This window comes from Manihot esculenta, chromosome 14 (assembly GCF_001659605.2).
Source record: "Manihot esculenta cultivar AM560-2 chromosome 14, M.esculenta_v8, whole genome shotgun sequence".
NCBI classification, from domain to species: domain Eukaryota; kingdom Viridiplantae; phylum Streptophyta; class Magnoliopsida; order Malpighiales; family Euphorbiaceae; genus Manihot; species Manihot esculenta.
In genome coordinates this window covers 3,591,489-3,604,795 of record NC_035174.2, presented here as the reverse complement: position 1 = coordinate 3,604,795, position 13,307 = coordinate 3,591,489, and the positions used below count along the sequence as shown (strand labels likewise).

Below are 13,307 nucleotides of genomic sequence, written 5' to 3'. Positions count from 1 at the left end.
TTAGTTATTTTTGCCTTCAACTCACACACATTCACATAGCCACAGTCTTTTCTTTTTACTGTTTTGATATGCTTTACTCAAACACATAGGCTATGTTGAATGAGCTTTTCTCTCATGACCCCATTGATGTGATGACCCTTTAAACCTAAGTTGAATCAATTGTAGTGAGTTGTATTCATTTTTGGAAATTTCCTTTTGAATTGAATCTTTGAGCTTGCCATGGTGAAAAATATATTGATGACCTTCATTAGAGAGAATAAATCGAAAGTTGTGTGAATGAACTAAATATGACTTATTTTGGCAATTGGTGTTGATTTGCCCTAATCATTGAGAAAAAGAAAAAGAAAATTCAGCAAAGGCAAAGACCTCAAAAGCACAAAGTAAAAACTGTTCCAATGGTCAAAAACTATGAACAGAGCTAGTAGCCACTTGGACAAGTGACCAACTGAGTAACTGAGGGTGGGTATCACAAATATGTACCTTCACGTCAAAAGGTTGGTGACTTTTTCAAGCAAGAATAAAAGTGCAAAAGCTGAATAAAAGAGTAAAGTGCTTCAAGAAAAGGGCAAATCACTCTGAAAGCTAGAAAGAGTCTAAAAATAAACAAATATGTGCATGGTATATCTCTTGAGGAAAATAAATACTAACCATGGTAGGTAAAGTGAGACAAGGAAAAGAGGAAAGTAACCTTGGTGCATACACACTTCACTACAATACTTCAAAGTAGGAGTCTAGGGTATGAGCTTAAGTGGAAATAAGGATCAAGTAGTAAAGAAAGCTTGTTTCACTAGGTCTATTTGCTTGAGGACAAGCAAAGGGTTAGGTGTGGGGGTATTTGATAGAGCCAAATTTAGACCCATTTTCCATATTGATATTTATATTAATTTAAACATTTTCTACCTAATTTTGTGGTTTTAACCTTATTTTGCAGAAAAAGGAGTAAAATGGTAATTTGGCAAAAATGGCCTTAAATCTGCCCAAAAGAGAGCAAAATTGCACAAGCATGGTTTGCCCAAATTATTTGCCCAAACCAAAGTTGAAGCTGAAATGGAAGAGGAACAGTCTGCTGTTTGACCAAACTGTTTGCCCAAACAGACTGGGCAAACAGATCAGTAGGGCAGAAGCAGAGCACAAAAATCAGACTGTTTGCCCAAACAGACTGGGCAAACAGGCCAGCAGTGCGCAGGCAACAGGGAAAACAGACTGTTTGCCCGAGCTGTTTGCCCAAACAACCCGGGCAAACAGCACCAGCAACCAGCAGACAGTAAATTGCGGGAAAATCAAAATTCAAATGCTCAAGAAGTGTTTTCCCTCCCAAACACGTGTGGACAGCTCAGCAAACCCTAAAGACACCTCAGCACTCAATCCCACATATTTAGGAAGGCAAATCTCATCAAAATACAATTACCTTCCAAGAATTCAACTCCAATTGGGAAAAGGAGTCCCATCTCAACAAGGAAACCTAGGGCAGCCTCTTCAGCTATAAAAGGGCATGCAAACCAGCAGATCAAGTATCTTTGGATCATCCTGGGATCAAGAATACCTGCGACAGAAGCACCACAGCAGCTGCGCCCTTGTGCCAGCCCTTCTTCTTCCTTTTTCTTGTTTTCTTTCTTTTATTTTTGTATTAGTTTCAGCCATGAGTGGCTGAAACCCTTTTTCTAGTTGAAGAATAAGGTGAAACTTAGGTTGTTTATGGATTGGGAGATCTGAACCTTTATGTTATTCTTTTATTAATCAGTATTTATGCAATTTTGTGCTTAATTCATTGTTGCTTTGTTGTTTTGATCAAATTGGCCACTTGATTCTTGATTGCAAAGTAATTCTTTGTTAGTTTGGATAGTTTTTAGTCCGTAATTGCTGGAATTATTCAAACACAAGTAACCCTTGGTGTAAAAACCTAGGAAATTGCATAATCTAGCAATATCACCATACGTTTGGGTAGCTAGAATTAGGTCTCTCTATTTCTTAATGCAATTAACAGTTGTTAGATGCCAAAGGCCCAAGGACGTTCCTTGGCAACTTGTTGATTAGTGATTAATTAGAGGACGTTCCCTAATTAATCTATGCTTAAGGAGGGATATGGTTGGTGAGAAGCGTCTTCCACCTCCATAACTAATTTATTGAGTTAAATAAGAGAATATAAGTTTCAATGATCAATCCCAACAACTAAAGTGGATCCAACTCTTCAACTAGGCCTTTCTCATTATTGAATTTTTCTACTTTAATTATTTGCTTTTCTCTATTGCTTTCAATATTAGTTTAGTTTATCAAACCTCAAAACCCCCATTTTACTTTTATTGTTTGTTTCTTTACTTGGTCTTGACAAGGAAAATAAGTAAGTATCAATTCCCTGTGGATTCGACCCTATTGCCACTATCTGCAAGTTTATTGTTGATTGTTTAATAGGTTTATTTTTTACGGCTTCGACAACCGCTTATCACATATACTCAACCATATGCACAAAGGGGTCCAAAACTACCTCAAAACCCCAACAAACATCACAACTAAACACATAAGCATGCTTTGACCACAAATCAACCAAAAACTCAACTTACCCTAATCATGCATCTCTACCCATAAACCTCCATAAAACCTTCATAAAACATCAAAGAAGCTAAGGATCTACACTTACCTCTTGAAGATCTAGAGGATATGTGATCCTAACGTGGAGATGTGGAGAAACTCACTCTCAAACTCTCCAAACTTCAAAATCTTGGTTTTTAGCTCAAAACCTTCAAAACAACATACAAACTCATCAAAACTTTGAAAGAATTGGAAAAATCATGAAGATCACCCAAGGAAGAGCATGGTCTCACCTCTGTCTGTGAAAATGGAAGAAACTTATTCATTTCATCGACCTAGGGCCTTTTATAGGTGGCTGGCTAGACCTCCTTCGGCGGCCTAACATGAATCCAAACTCATGCATGTTCGGCAGCCAAACTTTCACCTTCGGCGGCCGAACCTTGCCTTTCTTCCTTGGCTCTTTTCTTTCAAACAAACTTATTTCCTTTACACTTTAAAACATTAAAACTTATTAAAATACTTTAAATAAATATAAATATTACCCTTCTAGAGGATTCCGACATCCTGGATTCCACCGGAAAGTAGAATTTCGATGCCGGACTCTAGCCAGGTATTACAATTTTACTTGCTGAAAATGTTTCTTTGATTGTATAAATATGTTATATGAATGATAAAATGATGTTTGAAAGGCTTAGAGTAAAGAAATTTAACATGAGAGCTAAAAGTGCAAACCTGGCAGAATAGGTTGTAACAGGGCAGCTTGTGTTGAAAACTTCATAACTTATTGTATATTTATTGAAATTAGGTATAAGATATACCAAATGAAATCTGAGACAAAGAGATAAAACTTTCATGAATTGAATAAATTCTAAATCTGTAGGTAAGATGATGAAAATTGCAAGTGAACCTAAACTGGATACAGTGATAGTGCATCCAGAACAGAGTGTATTTATTGTATCATAACTAATTATTTACTCAGTGAAATTTATTAAGACCAGTTCCAAATTAATCCTAAAAAATATAGCTAGAATTTTGTCGAAGGCACTTAAGCTTGAATTTGTATGGAAATGCACGAATCTAATATGTTTTGTGATACTATAAACAAGTACCAATACTGGACTGATTAAGACCTTATTGAGCCGCTTGTAAAGAAAAATTCATAACTTAAGCTAGAATGAGCAGATTTGCATGAATTATACTTCGTTGGAAAGATAAGACATAGATGTACATTTATTATGTAGAAACTGAAGTCAAATTGTAACTCTAAACAGCTTGAAAAGTGTATGTAATATATGGCAGAATGCATTTTACTCATATTGGAATGCTAAGTCAATAAAGTTTTGCACTATTTGCCATGAGTTTTCCATATTGTAAACCTTAGCATATGATATATGTACTTTGGAAAATGAATTCAAATAGCTCCAAATGATATGCATTTACACTGAATTGATGATACTTGGCCCTGGTAAACGTAATAGAAGTCGAGGTCAGATTAAGGGTATGGCATGCCATATATACATACAGAGTTCGCAGTACTGCTACCGATACATGATCTATATTTGAGGTTACATATCTGGTACCTCATAAACATGGCCACAGAGCTCTGCTATCACAGTTTTGGCCTCTGAGCCTACCGTTCGGCACCCTGTGCCTACCGTTATAACTTCTTATCTACCTAGTCGATCCTACTATGTGTTTATAAGGGCTAAGATCGTAATTAAGTTTGATACTTGCTTTTGTGAACTTATTAGTGAGTGTTAACATGTTTGCATCTACTAGCTTGTAATTGTTTACCTGATTATCTGTATACGTGAACTTGTTTGCTCTATTTTGTTATTTGTCTGCTATCACCCACTGAGCATTAGTTCAGCGTGTTGGTTTTTACCTTACGCAGGTTGTAGATAAAGTAGGCATGCAAAGTTCATCAGAGGTCTACATCAGATATCAAGGCCATTACCATAGCTGGTTGTTTTGAGTCTCTGAGTCATAGTATAGTTTTATTTTGGCATGTACATATTAAATAGAGTGAGTTATGAGGGTTATGTAAATCAAGATGTCAAATAACAGTTGATAATTTTACATGTGTTTTTCATATGTGCTACAGGTTGAAATATTAATGAAACATATGAGACTCTGCTAACTTTTAAGTTTAAAATCTCACATTTATTTTAATCACTTGATGAAATTTACATGCATTACCTAAAAACTTGGTATTTACAGATAAAAGAAATTGTTTAGTCTGGATATATCTAAAAAGGTATAGTTTGTGACATTCTTTGCTCTGTCTACACTTTGATAGGGTAAGGGGTGTTACAGAAAAATTTTCAAAAAATTTTCCAGAACACAACAAAACTATATTCAGAATCAATCAATCTCATCAATCACAAAAACACTTCTATTTCTATTCCATATCTCCCCCCTCCACTTACTTCTCACATTGTCCTCAATGTGGAAAAAATTCAATTAAACGGGCAAAGTTCACAAAATAAAGTAAAAGTAAGTCAAAGAGAACTTTCCTGAGGAGTAAATCGCATAGAACTCAAGCTGGTGGTGGTTGATGTATGGGCAACCACAAGTGAGAGAGAATAGCGTCCAATTTGGCATCAATGTGGTGCATGTTCTTCCACCTGCGAATGCATTTGTCACATGGTTGTGGTCGACGAGGAAGCTAAAGGCGGCAAAGCGGCAGTGTTGGCACGGAAGAAGCTGCAACTGGTGAGGATGGACACGCGATTGGCAAGGATGGCATGGACAGACTTGCAATCGGTGAAGAGAGATGTGCGACCAACAAGGAAGGTTACGCGACTAATGAGGATGGCGAGGAAGGACGTGCGACCGGCAAGGATGGCACGGAAGGACGTGCGACCGGCAAGGATGGTGCAGAAGGACGTACGACCGGTAAGGATGGAGCACGATTGTGGGCCTGTGATGTATGCAAGATCCAATCGCTAAGGCTGTTGGAGTCTTCGGCAGGGTCCGGCGGTGCCTTTCAGTCGGAGTGGTGACGTCAGCGGTCTCGAGGCAGCGATCTTCACCATCCTGCAAATTGAAAGGAGCGGGAGAGGTCTGCATATTCTGAAAATTGATTGGATTGTACGTCAGAAATATTCTCACCATACATAAATCATAAGTGACGATCGAAATATCCCTAGAGCTCTTAATAGAGACAACAACATCTTCTTTTTCATCGATAGTCAATTGACGCAGATTGTCTTCCATGTAAAAGGGAAAATAAGAAGTTAGGTTTAAGGAAGAAGAAAATGTGAAAGTATCGAACCACAAAGAGACTATAGAGGGAAACTTGAGTCGAAAGTCATAATAATTCTAATAAGACTGAAAATAAAGTTTTAAAAGTCTTTATAAAATGGAAAAACGCTGACGACTTTATTAATATAATATCTATTTAAATTGTGAAACTTGATAAAATTAATCCATAAATATCCTTAAGAATTGAAGGGCCGATAAAAATTTCTAGTTGGAAATTACATGCTATATTGTTCTATTTGTGTGAGGATGGTTTTATCATTCATGTCCAATTAAAACATAAAAGTTAAAAGTAATGTTAATTTGTCAAGTATGAACTTAAATAAATTTGGTCGAAAAAATAAATAAATTACACAAATCGCAAAGATAAGGTGAGCCACAAATTAAAAGTAAAGAAGTGAGAAATGCTCTCCAAGCGCTACAAACGAGTAGCTAGAGAATGCGATAGCCTAAAAGCTCTCCAAATTTCTTGCATCATTAAGACTTTCTCTAAACTAAATGGCCTATAAATTCCCCATCCTCCTTCACTTAAGAAACAAGCAACACCTTCCCAAAATCTATCAACGAGAGATGGATAAAAAGCAACTTAATTTCATTTTCTTCTCCCAATATATCGTCTTTGTCATTGTTCTTGCAGCGACCGCGGCTAGATCTGATGATGAAACACCAATCCCAGCAAGTCTAGATGGAGTACAAGCATGGTTTGATGCTAATGTCAAGCCCCTTGCTGATCGTGCTGGCACCTTAGAGAAAGCTCTCGAAGCAGCGGAAGCTAAACCTAAAACCATTAAGGTTAGAGCAGATGGAAGCGGAGAATTCAAGACATTAACTGAAGCAGTTAAGAGTGTTCCAAAAAAAAATACAGAGCGTGTTATTGTGGATATCGGTCCCGGAAAATACACTGAGAAAGTAACCATTGAAAAAGACCAACCTTTCATTACGTTTGTCGGGACAGGAGCTGAAAAGCCAACCTTGTCATTTGATGGTACTGCTGCTAAATACGGAACTGTTTACAGTGCCACATTACAAGTGGATTCTGATTTTTTCATGGCGTCTAACTTAATCATTGAGGTCTCTTTTTTTTTTTTTTTCTTTTCTTTCATTTTCTAACTTACTCTTGAATCATTATGTATATTGTATTATGTGATTTTTTATGTTGGTTTTTCAAATTAATTCATAGGTTTTGTAATTTTATTGGTTTAGAATACTGCACCTAGGCCGGATGGTGTAAGCAAACTACAACAAGCTCTTGCTTTAAGGATAGGCGGTACTATGGCAGCTGTATACAATGTTAAAATGATTGGATTTCAAGATACACTGTGTGATGATAGGGGAGTTCATTTCTACAAAGACTGCTATATCGAAGGCACCGTTGATTTTATTTTTGGAAGAGGAAAATCCATTTACCTAGTAATGTTTAAATCTTTAGTCTAAACTCAATAAATATTCTTCTTTTGATACGCTTAATATTTACATTGTATGATTAATATGGAAATTTTATGTAAATTAAATGCAGCAAACAGAGATACATGTATTAGCAGATGTTCCTAATCAACTAACGTTTATAGCAGCACAAGCGAGAGAAAAAGATTCGGAAGATGTGGGCTACTCTTTTGTACATTGTAAAGTAGATGGAAAAGGAAAAGGAGCATTCTTGGGTCGACCATGGATGCCAATGCCCATCACAGTCTACTCTTATTGTACTATGAGTGCGGTTGTCAATCCTGAAGGGTGGACTAATAATAGGAACCCTGAATCAGAAAAGTGAGTAATTTTAAAGTTTGAGATTTTCTAATAATATGAATATTAAAATTATATTGAATGAAATTTGCAGGAATGTATTTTTTGGAGAATACAAGAATACAGGACCAGGTGCTGATCCTGCTGGACGTGTTAAATTTGCCAAACAGCTAACAGAAGCAGAAGCGAAACCCTTCCTTAGTCTTGGTTATATTAAAGGAAGCAGTTGGTTGCTTCCTCCACCAAAGGTGTAACATGGGAATATATATGAAAGAGGAAGAACAAGAAGAATACAAAGCAAATTACTATTTTACAGGTAGCTGATCTTGCCAAAGTGGATCCATTCAAACATTTCGGCATCAATTTTTTGTAGAAATAAACCAAATTATTGGAATAAGAAAACTATAATGCAAATTGTTCGTTCCCTTTTGGATTTACATAACTTCATTTTTATTTTTATTTGTTTTAGTAAGTGGCCAATTCAAATAAAAAATAGAATCAAATGATCCCTCTTTTTATTAAAAAAAAAATTATGCATATATGTCAAACAAAACAATTGACAATTATCAAATCTATTAATTTAAAATTTACTTAACTTTTCTTGATTGATAAGAAATTGTAGATAAGGTAAGTGACCGTTGATCCCACAGAAACCTTAATTATGTTTAATTTAGATGACCAATTTAAAATAGAAAAGTAGTTTAATACAAAAAGTGACAAGAGAGTTTTTTTTTTATTATGAAAGTGGTCTTGCCTTGAGCAAGTAAAAAAATAAATTTAAAAGAAAATAATAAATAATGCAATTAAAATTTGAGAAACAAATAATTAATTAAAACTTTTAGCTAAAAGTAATCAAATTGAGGTGTTTTGCAGTTGATCATTAGTTAGAAAAAAATAATTCATGTTATTATCTATTGTTTGGTTATAGTGGTCAAACATACATTCGCACTTAAATTAATTCCTAGTTAACTGACAATCTCAACACGTGTGTAGATTTAAAAAGAAGAATCCAAACTTATTAATAAAAACACCCATTATATTTAAATCAAATCTACTAATTCATTAACATAAATTAATATGTTAATTGCTACTTGTTATTAACTCAATTAAACAATTACAGATTTAATTATATTAATTAGCAATATGTTGTCTTCCAAGAGATTCAATGGACCCCTTCAATTCTCATGAAAACAAGTGTTGCTCAAATTTAAAAATTAACAGAAAATAGAAATAGGATTAAAAGAATTAAAGCACATAACCTCACACCTTGAATAAAACTTCAATTTAAATTAACTCTCAACTAAAATTAATTATTTAGTCTCTTAGAGCCATAATAAAATTGCAAAAGCTAAAGAAAAGAAGAAGATGGAGAAGAAGAGAGAGAGGCGGCGGTAAGAGAGGAGAGGAGGGAGAGAGAGAAAAAAAAATGATACTTAGATTTAATTCTAGGAGTCTTCATATAGGCACAAAAAGATAAAATTTAATAATTTAAAATAAAATCTACTACTCCTATCTTATTTTCATTCTAATCTGATCGTGTTTGATCCAACTTGAAACTTATTTTATCCTTGCTTAGGTAGTAAAATCTGCTGAGGTGGCGCTTTCTGAAATTTTCCATCACCTTGGGCTACAAATTCAGCCAAGATTGCAACCTTTCCGTCTAAAAATTCTTCAATTCAGTCTCTTTTCCTTCCTTTTCTTAACTTCTGCTCAAAAAATCTATCCAAAATTAAATTCCAAATAAAAATGTATATTTATACCAAAATCATAGCAAAATTATGAAATTAAACAAGGAAAAAGTTGTGAATTTTGCAACTCATCGGACTCCTCTACACTTGCACATTTGCCTGTCTTCGAGCATAAAAATTCAAAATAATAACAATAATAAATCACATTCCTGTCCTCAACCAGACTGAAATTTAATTTATCCAAAATAAAGAACCAAATTGTCATGCAATAGGATGATAGCAGAAATAGCTTAATTTCACTAAAGTTCACTTCAAAAAATTTCATGTTAAAATGTACTTCTCAAGACATAATGTTGGTTCTCAATTCAATTTCAAGCACATAAAATATTAGAATGTCATAATATTAAATTGCCGTTTTGAAAGAATAGAATCTTAGGAACTCTTTTGACTAGACCATCAAAAATTTAAAGAGTTGAGGGTTTATTATTTTTTTTACACTTCCTACTATATCTTACCTGAAATTAATAAAGTGAATGTGAAACAAATGGTTACTGAGCTACTTGCCCTAGGTTATTCAACTCAGGTGGCTACTAGCTCCACTCATGGTTATCTCATTAAAAGGCATGGGTGAGTTTAAACGGCCCAAAAGGGGTGATACTCTCCCAACACCGATTTTTTCCATATGGAATCACCTTAAAGGGTCACCAAGTACCGCACTACTTAAATCATCGGGTTGGTAACCAATTAATTAAGCAACTAGAGGAGTGGGTCATAGGAGTGCATTAATTTCTTCTTTTTCTATATTTTTTTCTTTAGTTTTTTTACTCCCCTTAATTTTCATATAAACATGTGATCTAGACAATATCTTTAAAGTTATTCTTAACAAAGGGCAGCAATTTATTTACAGAACATGCATTAATTATCCAACTATTTAGGCAAGGACCATACTTTATAAGTTTTCAAAAACAAGACTAATAAAATGAACAATGATCAACTTATTCTATTCAAGCTAGAATACAAATGGCATAAGAACGCATAAGAACTTGGATTCTATGATAAATGACATATCAATTTCTCAGACAAGTAAGGAGCTGTAAAAAATTTTATTTTTTTATTATTTTTTAATAAAATGATGTTAATACTGGAAATCATAAAAAAATTAAATCTGAAAAATAATTTAACAAGTGAAAATGTTGAGAATCATAAAAACATATCAATGTTTATAGGCTTGGGCAACCTTCTAGCTCAAACAGCAAAAACACAAGAAAAATTTTCAAAAAATTTTTCAGAACACAGCAAAAATATATTCAGAATCAATCAAACTCATCAATCACAAGTGAGAGAGAATGGCGTCCGATTTGGCATCAATGTGGTGCATGTTCTTTCACCTGCGAATGCATTTGTCGCGTGGTTGTGGTCGGCGAGGAGGCTGATAGCAGTGGAGCGGCAGTGTCGATGCTGAAGAAGCTGCGACCGGTGAGGATGGGCACGCGATTGGCGAGGATGGCGCGGGCGAACTTGCAATCGGTGAAGAGAGATGTGCGACCAACGAGGAAGGCTGCATGACCGATGAGGATGGCACGGAAGGACGTGCGATCGATAAGGATGGCACGGAAGGACGTGCAACCGACAAGGATGGAAAGCGATCATGGGCCTATGCGCGCAAGATCTAATCGTCGTGGCTACTGGAGTCTTCAGCGTGGTCTGGGGACGACGCAATGAGCGACGCCTTTCAGTCAGAGTGGCGGCGTTGGCAGTCTCGAGGGCAGCCGTCTTCACCATTCTATAGATTGACAGGAGAGGGAGAGGAAGAAGAAAAATAAGGAGAGAGAAAGAAATTAGGTTTTAATTTATATTTTTATTTTATTTTATTTTATTTTATTAATAATAAAAATAGAAAAATAAAACCAAGTAGAAAAAAAACTTACCTTTTTTTGGGAGCAATTTTAAAAATAACAACTTACCTCCAAAAAAGTTCCTTAAATTTTTGAATTGTCCAGAAGGTCCAATCTGCTCCAAAAAATTAAAAAAAAATTAAAAACTGAAAAATTAAAAGGAAACTTACTTGTGACTCTACAGGCTTGGATAAGACTGTAACTTTGGGCTACCTCCCAAGCAGCACCCTTGTTTATTATCTTAGGCTAGACTTCAGTGGTATGTTGAACTTCATCCACTTCCATCTTCATATTCATTCAACACCCAAATTAACTTTATTGCTTTTAAAGTATTCAATTTGGAAGTGATTATGATTGGAAGTGTGTTATTACTTCCCAAAAATGCATATTTCAAATGAGCTGGAAGCATTTTTAACTCAAGTTCTGGTGCCTTATGGCTCAAAGTGTCCAATGAACGGATTGTTTCTATGTTTTCCACATTGAGTTTCAATGTACTATTGTCAGATATCAAGTTTTCGATTAAAACTACCTCCAACTTATCTTCCTTACTTAATTCAAATGCTTCTTGAGCGAGAGAATCAACTACATCTATGCTGCAAAGAGAAAAATTATCATCAGAATACTTCATTGCATCATAGACATTAAACTTTACCTCTTCTCCATTAAACTCCATTGAAAGCTTGCCTTCGTGCACGTCGATATTCGCTCTAGCTATGCTAAGAAATGGTCTTCCTAGCAATAAATCTGTAGAGTTGGATGAACTGTCATCTTTTATATCCGAGACAAAAAAGTCAACTGAAAAAATTAATCTCCCCACTTAGACCAAAACATCCTCCAACACGCTTTTAGAATAAACTATTAATCTATCGGCGAATTGGAGTGTGACTCCTGTTTATTTCAAAGGACCTGCATCCAAAGACAAATAAACTAACAGACGCATATGCAAGCTCCTAAATCACACATTGCCTTCTTGATTTCAAGGTTTCCAACTTTACATGATATTGCAAACATGCCTTTATCTTTACATTTTTGTGGAAATTTTCTTTGAAGTATAGCTGATACATTCTCCCCTACTTTAATCTTTTCGTACCCATACAATTTTCTTTTATTAGTGCAAAAGTCTTTTAGAAATTTCGCGTACCTGGGTAATTGCTTTATAGTTTCAAGAAGGGGTATGTTTACTTGGACTTTGCAAAAAATCCCTAAGATCTCTTTTTCTTCCTTTTCTCTTTTTGATTGAGCAAATCTTTCAAGAAAAGGAGGACGTATTACCTGCATTGGGAGTTGTTCTACCTCTGATTTTTTAGGCTGATTCTCTGCTGCTTCTGCTTTCAAGTCTATCGTACTGCTTTGGGCAAGCCTCTTCGGGCTGGCAGATTTTAACTCCTTCCCTATAACATCCTCTGGGCCCACACCAGTGAGTATTGTCCGCTTTGGGTCAAGGGATTGGCACCCTTTCTTCCCTCACGGTTTTGTTTCCGAGTCAAGGGATTGGTTACCCTTTCTTTCCAAAACGCGTCCACTGGAGTTTCCTGGGCATGCCTTTATAAGGCCCTGCCCCTTCTAACCTCTTTCTGATGTGGGATAACTTTGATCTACCTACATAGGATTCCTTCCCCCCATACAGGCCTAAGCGTCCTCGCTCAACACACCGTACTCATGAGGCCCAAGCTCTGATACCAATTGTAACACCCTCTGGGCCCACACCAAAGAATATTATCCGTTTTAGGTCAAGGGATTGGCACCCTTTCTTCCCTCACAATTTTATTTCCGGGTCAAGAGATTGGTTACCCTTTCTTCCCAAAACGCGTGCACTGGGGTGTCTAGGGCATGCCCTTATAAGGCCCTGCTCCTTCTAACCTCTTTCCGATGTGGGATACCTTTGATCTACCTACATAGGGTTCCTTCCCCCCATACAGGCCTAAGCGTCCTCGCTCAGCACACTGTACTCATGAACCCCAGACTCTGATATCAATTGTAACATCCTCTGGGCCCACACCAGTGAATATTGTCTTCTTTGGGTCAAAGGATTGGCACCCTTTCTTCCCCACATCGGAAAGAGGTTAGAAGGGGTAGGGCCTTATAAAGGCATGCCCTGGAAACCCCAGTGGATGTGTTTTGGGAAGAAAGGGTAACCAATCCCTTGACCCGGAAATAAAACCGTGAGGGAAGAAAGGGTGCCAATCCCTTGATC

General features: G+C 36.1%; 2 protein-coding genes across 3 annotated transcripts; one reads left to right on the top strand and one right to left on the bottom strand.

The window, feature by feature from the left end:
* Positions 1-6,227: 6,227 nt before the first annotated feature.
* LOC122721739 (pectinesterase PPME1-like) lies at positions 6,228-7,784 on the top strand. The gene is made up of 4 exons (XM_043950385.1): positions 6,228-6,861; positions 6,994-7,200; positions 7,307-7,554; positions 7,625-7,784. The coding sequence occupies exons 1-4, from the start codon at positions 6,289-6,291 to the stop codon at positions 7,782-7,784; spliced, it is 1,188 nt and encodes a 395-aa protein (XP_043806320.1). The 5' UTR covers positions 6,228-6,288.
* Positions 7,785-8,844: 1,060 nt separating this feature from the next.
* On the bottom strand, positions 8,845-11,023 carry LOC110631353. 2 transcript variants are annotated; one of them, XM_021779152.2, is made up of 2 exons: positions 10,607-11,023; positions 8,845-9,249 (listed from the first exon to the last, which is right to left on the bottom strand). In XM_021779152.2, exons 1-2 carry the CDS (start codon positions 10,998-11,000, stop codon positions 9,230-9,232), a joined length of 414 nt encoding a protein of 137 aa, XP_021634844.1. In that variant the 5' UTR covers positions 11,001-11,023; the 3' UTR covers positions 8,845-9,229. The 2 variants fall into 2 exon arrangements, with proteins under 2 accessions (XP_021634844.1, XP_021634843.1); XM_021779151.2 differs by having other exon boundaries at positions 8,845-9,236.
* Positions 11,024-13,307: the final 2,284 nt, after the last annotated feature.

What these genes read in the sequence shown, in the direction of transcription:
- LOC122721739 (XM_043950385.1), top strand. Translation starts at nt 6,289, where the DNA reads ATGGCCTATAAATTCCCCATCCTCCTTCACTTAAGAAACAAGCAACAC. An exon ending in CGTCTAACTTAATCATTGAG is followed by an intron (nt 6,862 to 6,993) that starts GTCTCTTTTTTT and finishes TTATTGGTTTAG; the next exon opens with AATACTGCACCTAGGCCGGA. An exon ending in GAGGAAAATCCATTTACCTA is followed by an intron (nt 7,201 to 7,306) that starts GTAATGTTTAAA and finishes AATTAAATGCAG; the next exon opens with CAAACAGAGATACATGTATT.
- LOC110631353 (XM_021779151.2), bottom strand. Translation starts at nt 11,000, where the DNA reads ATGGTGAAGACGGCTGCCCTCGAGACTGCCAACGCCGCCACTCTGACT. An exon ending in CGCGACAAATGCATTCGCAG is followed by an intron (nt 9,237 to 10,606) that starts GTGAAAGAACAT and finishes TTTTTTGAGCAG; the next exon opens with AAGTTAAGAAAAGGAAGGAA.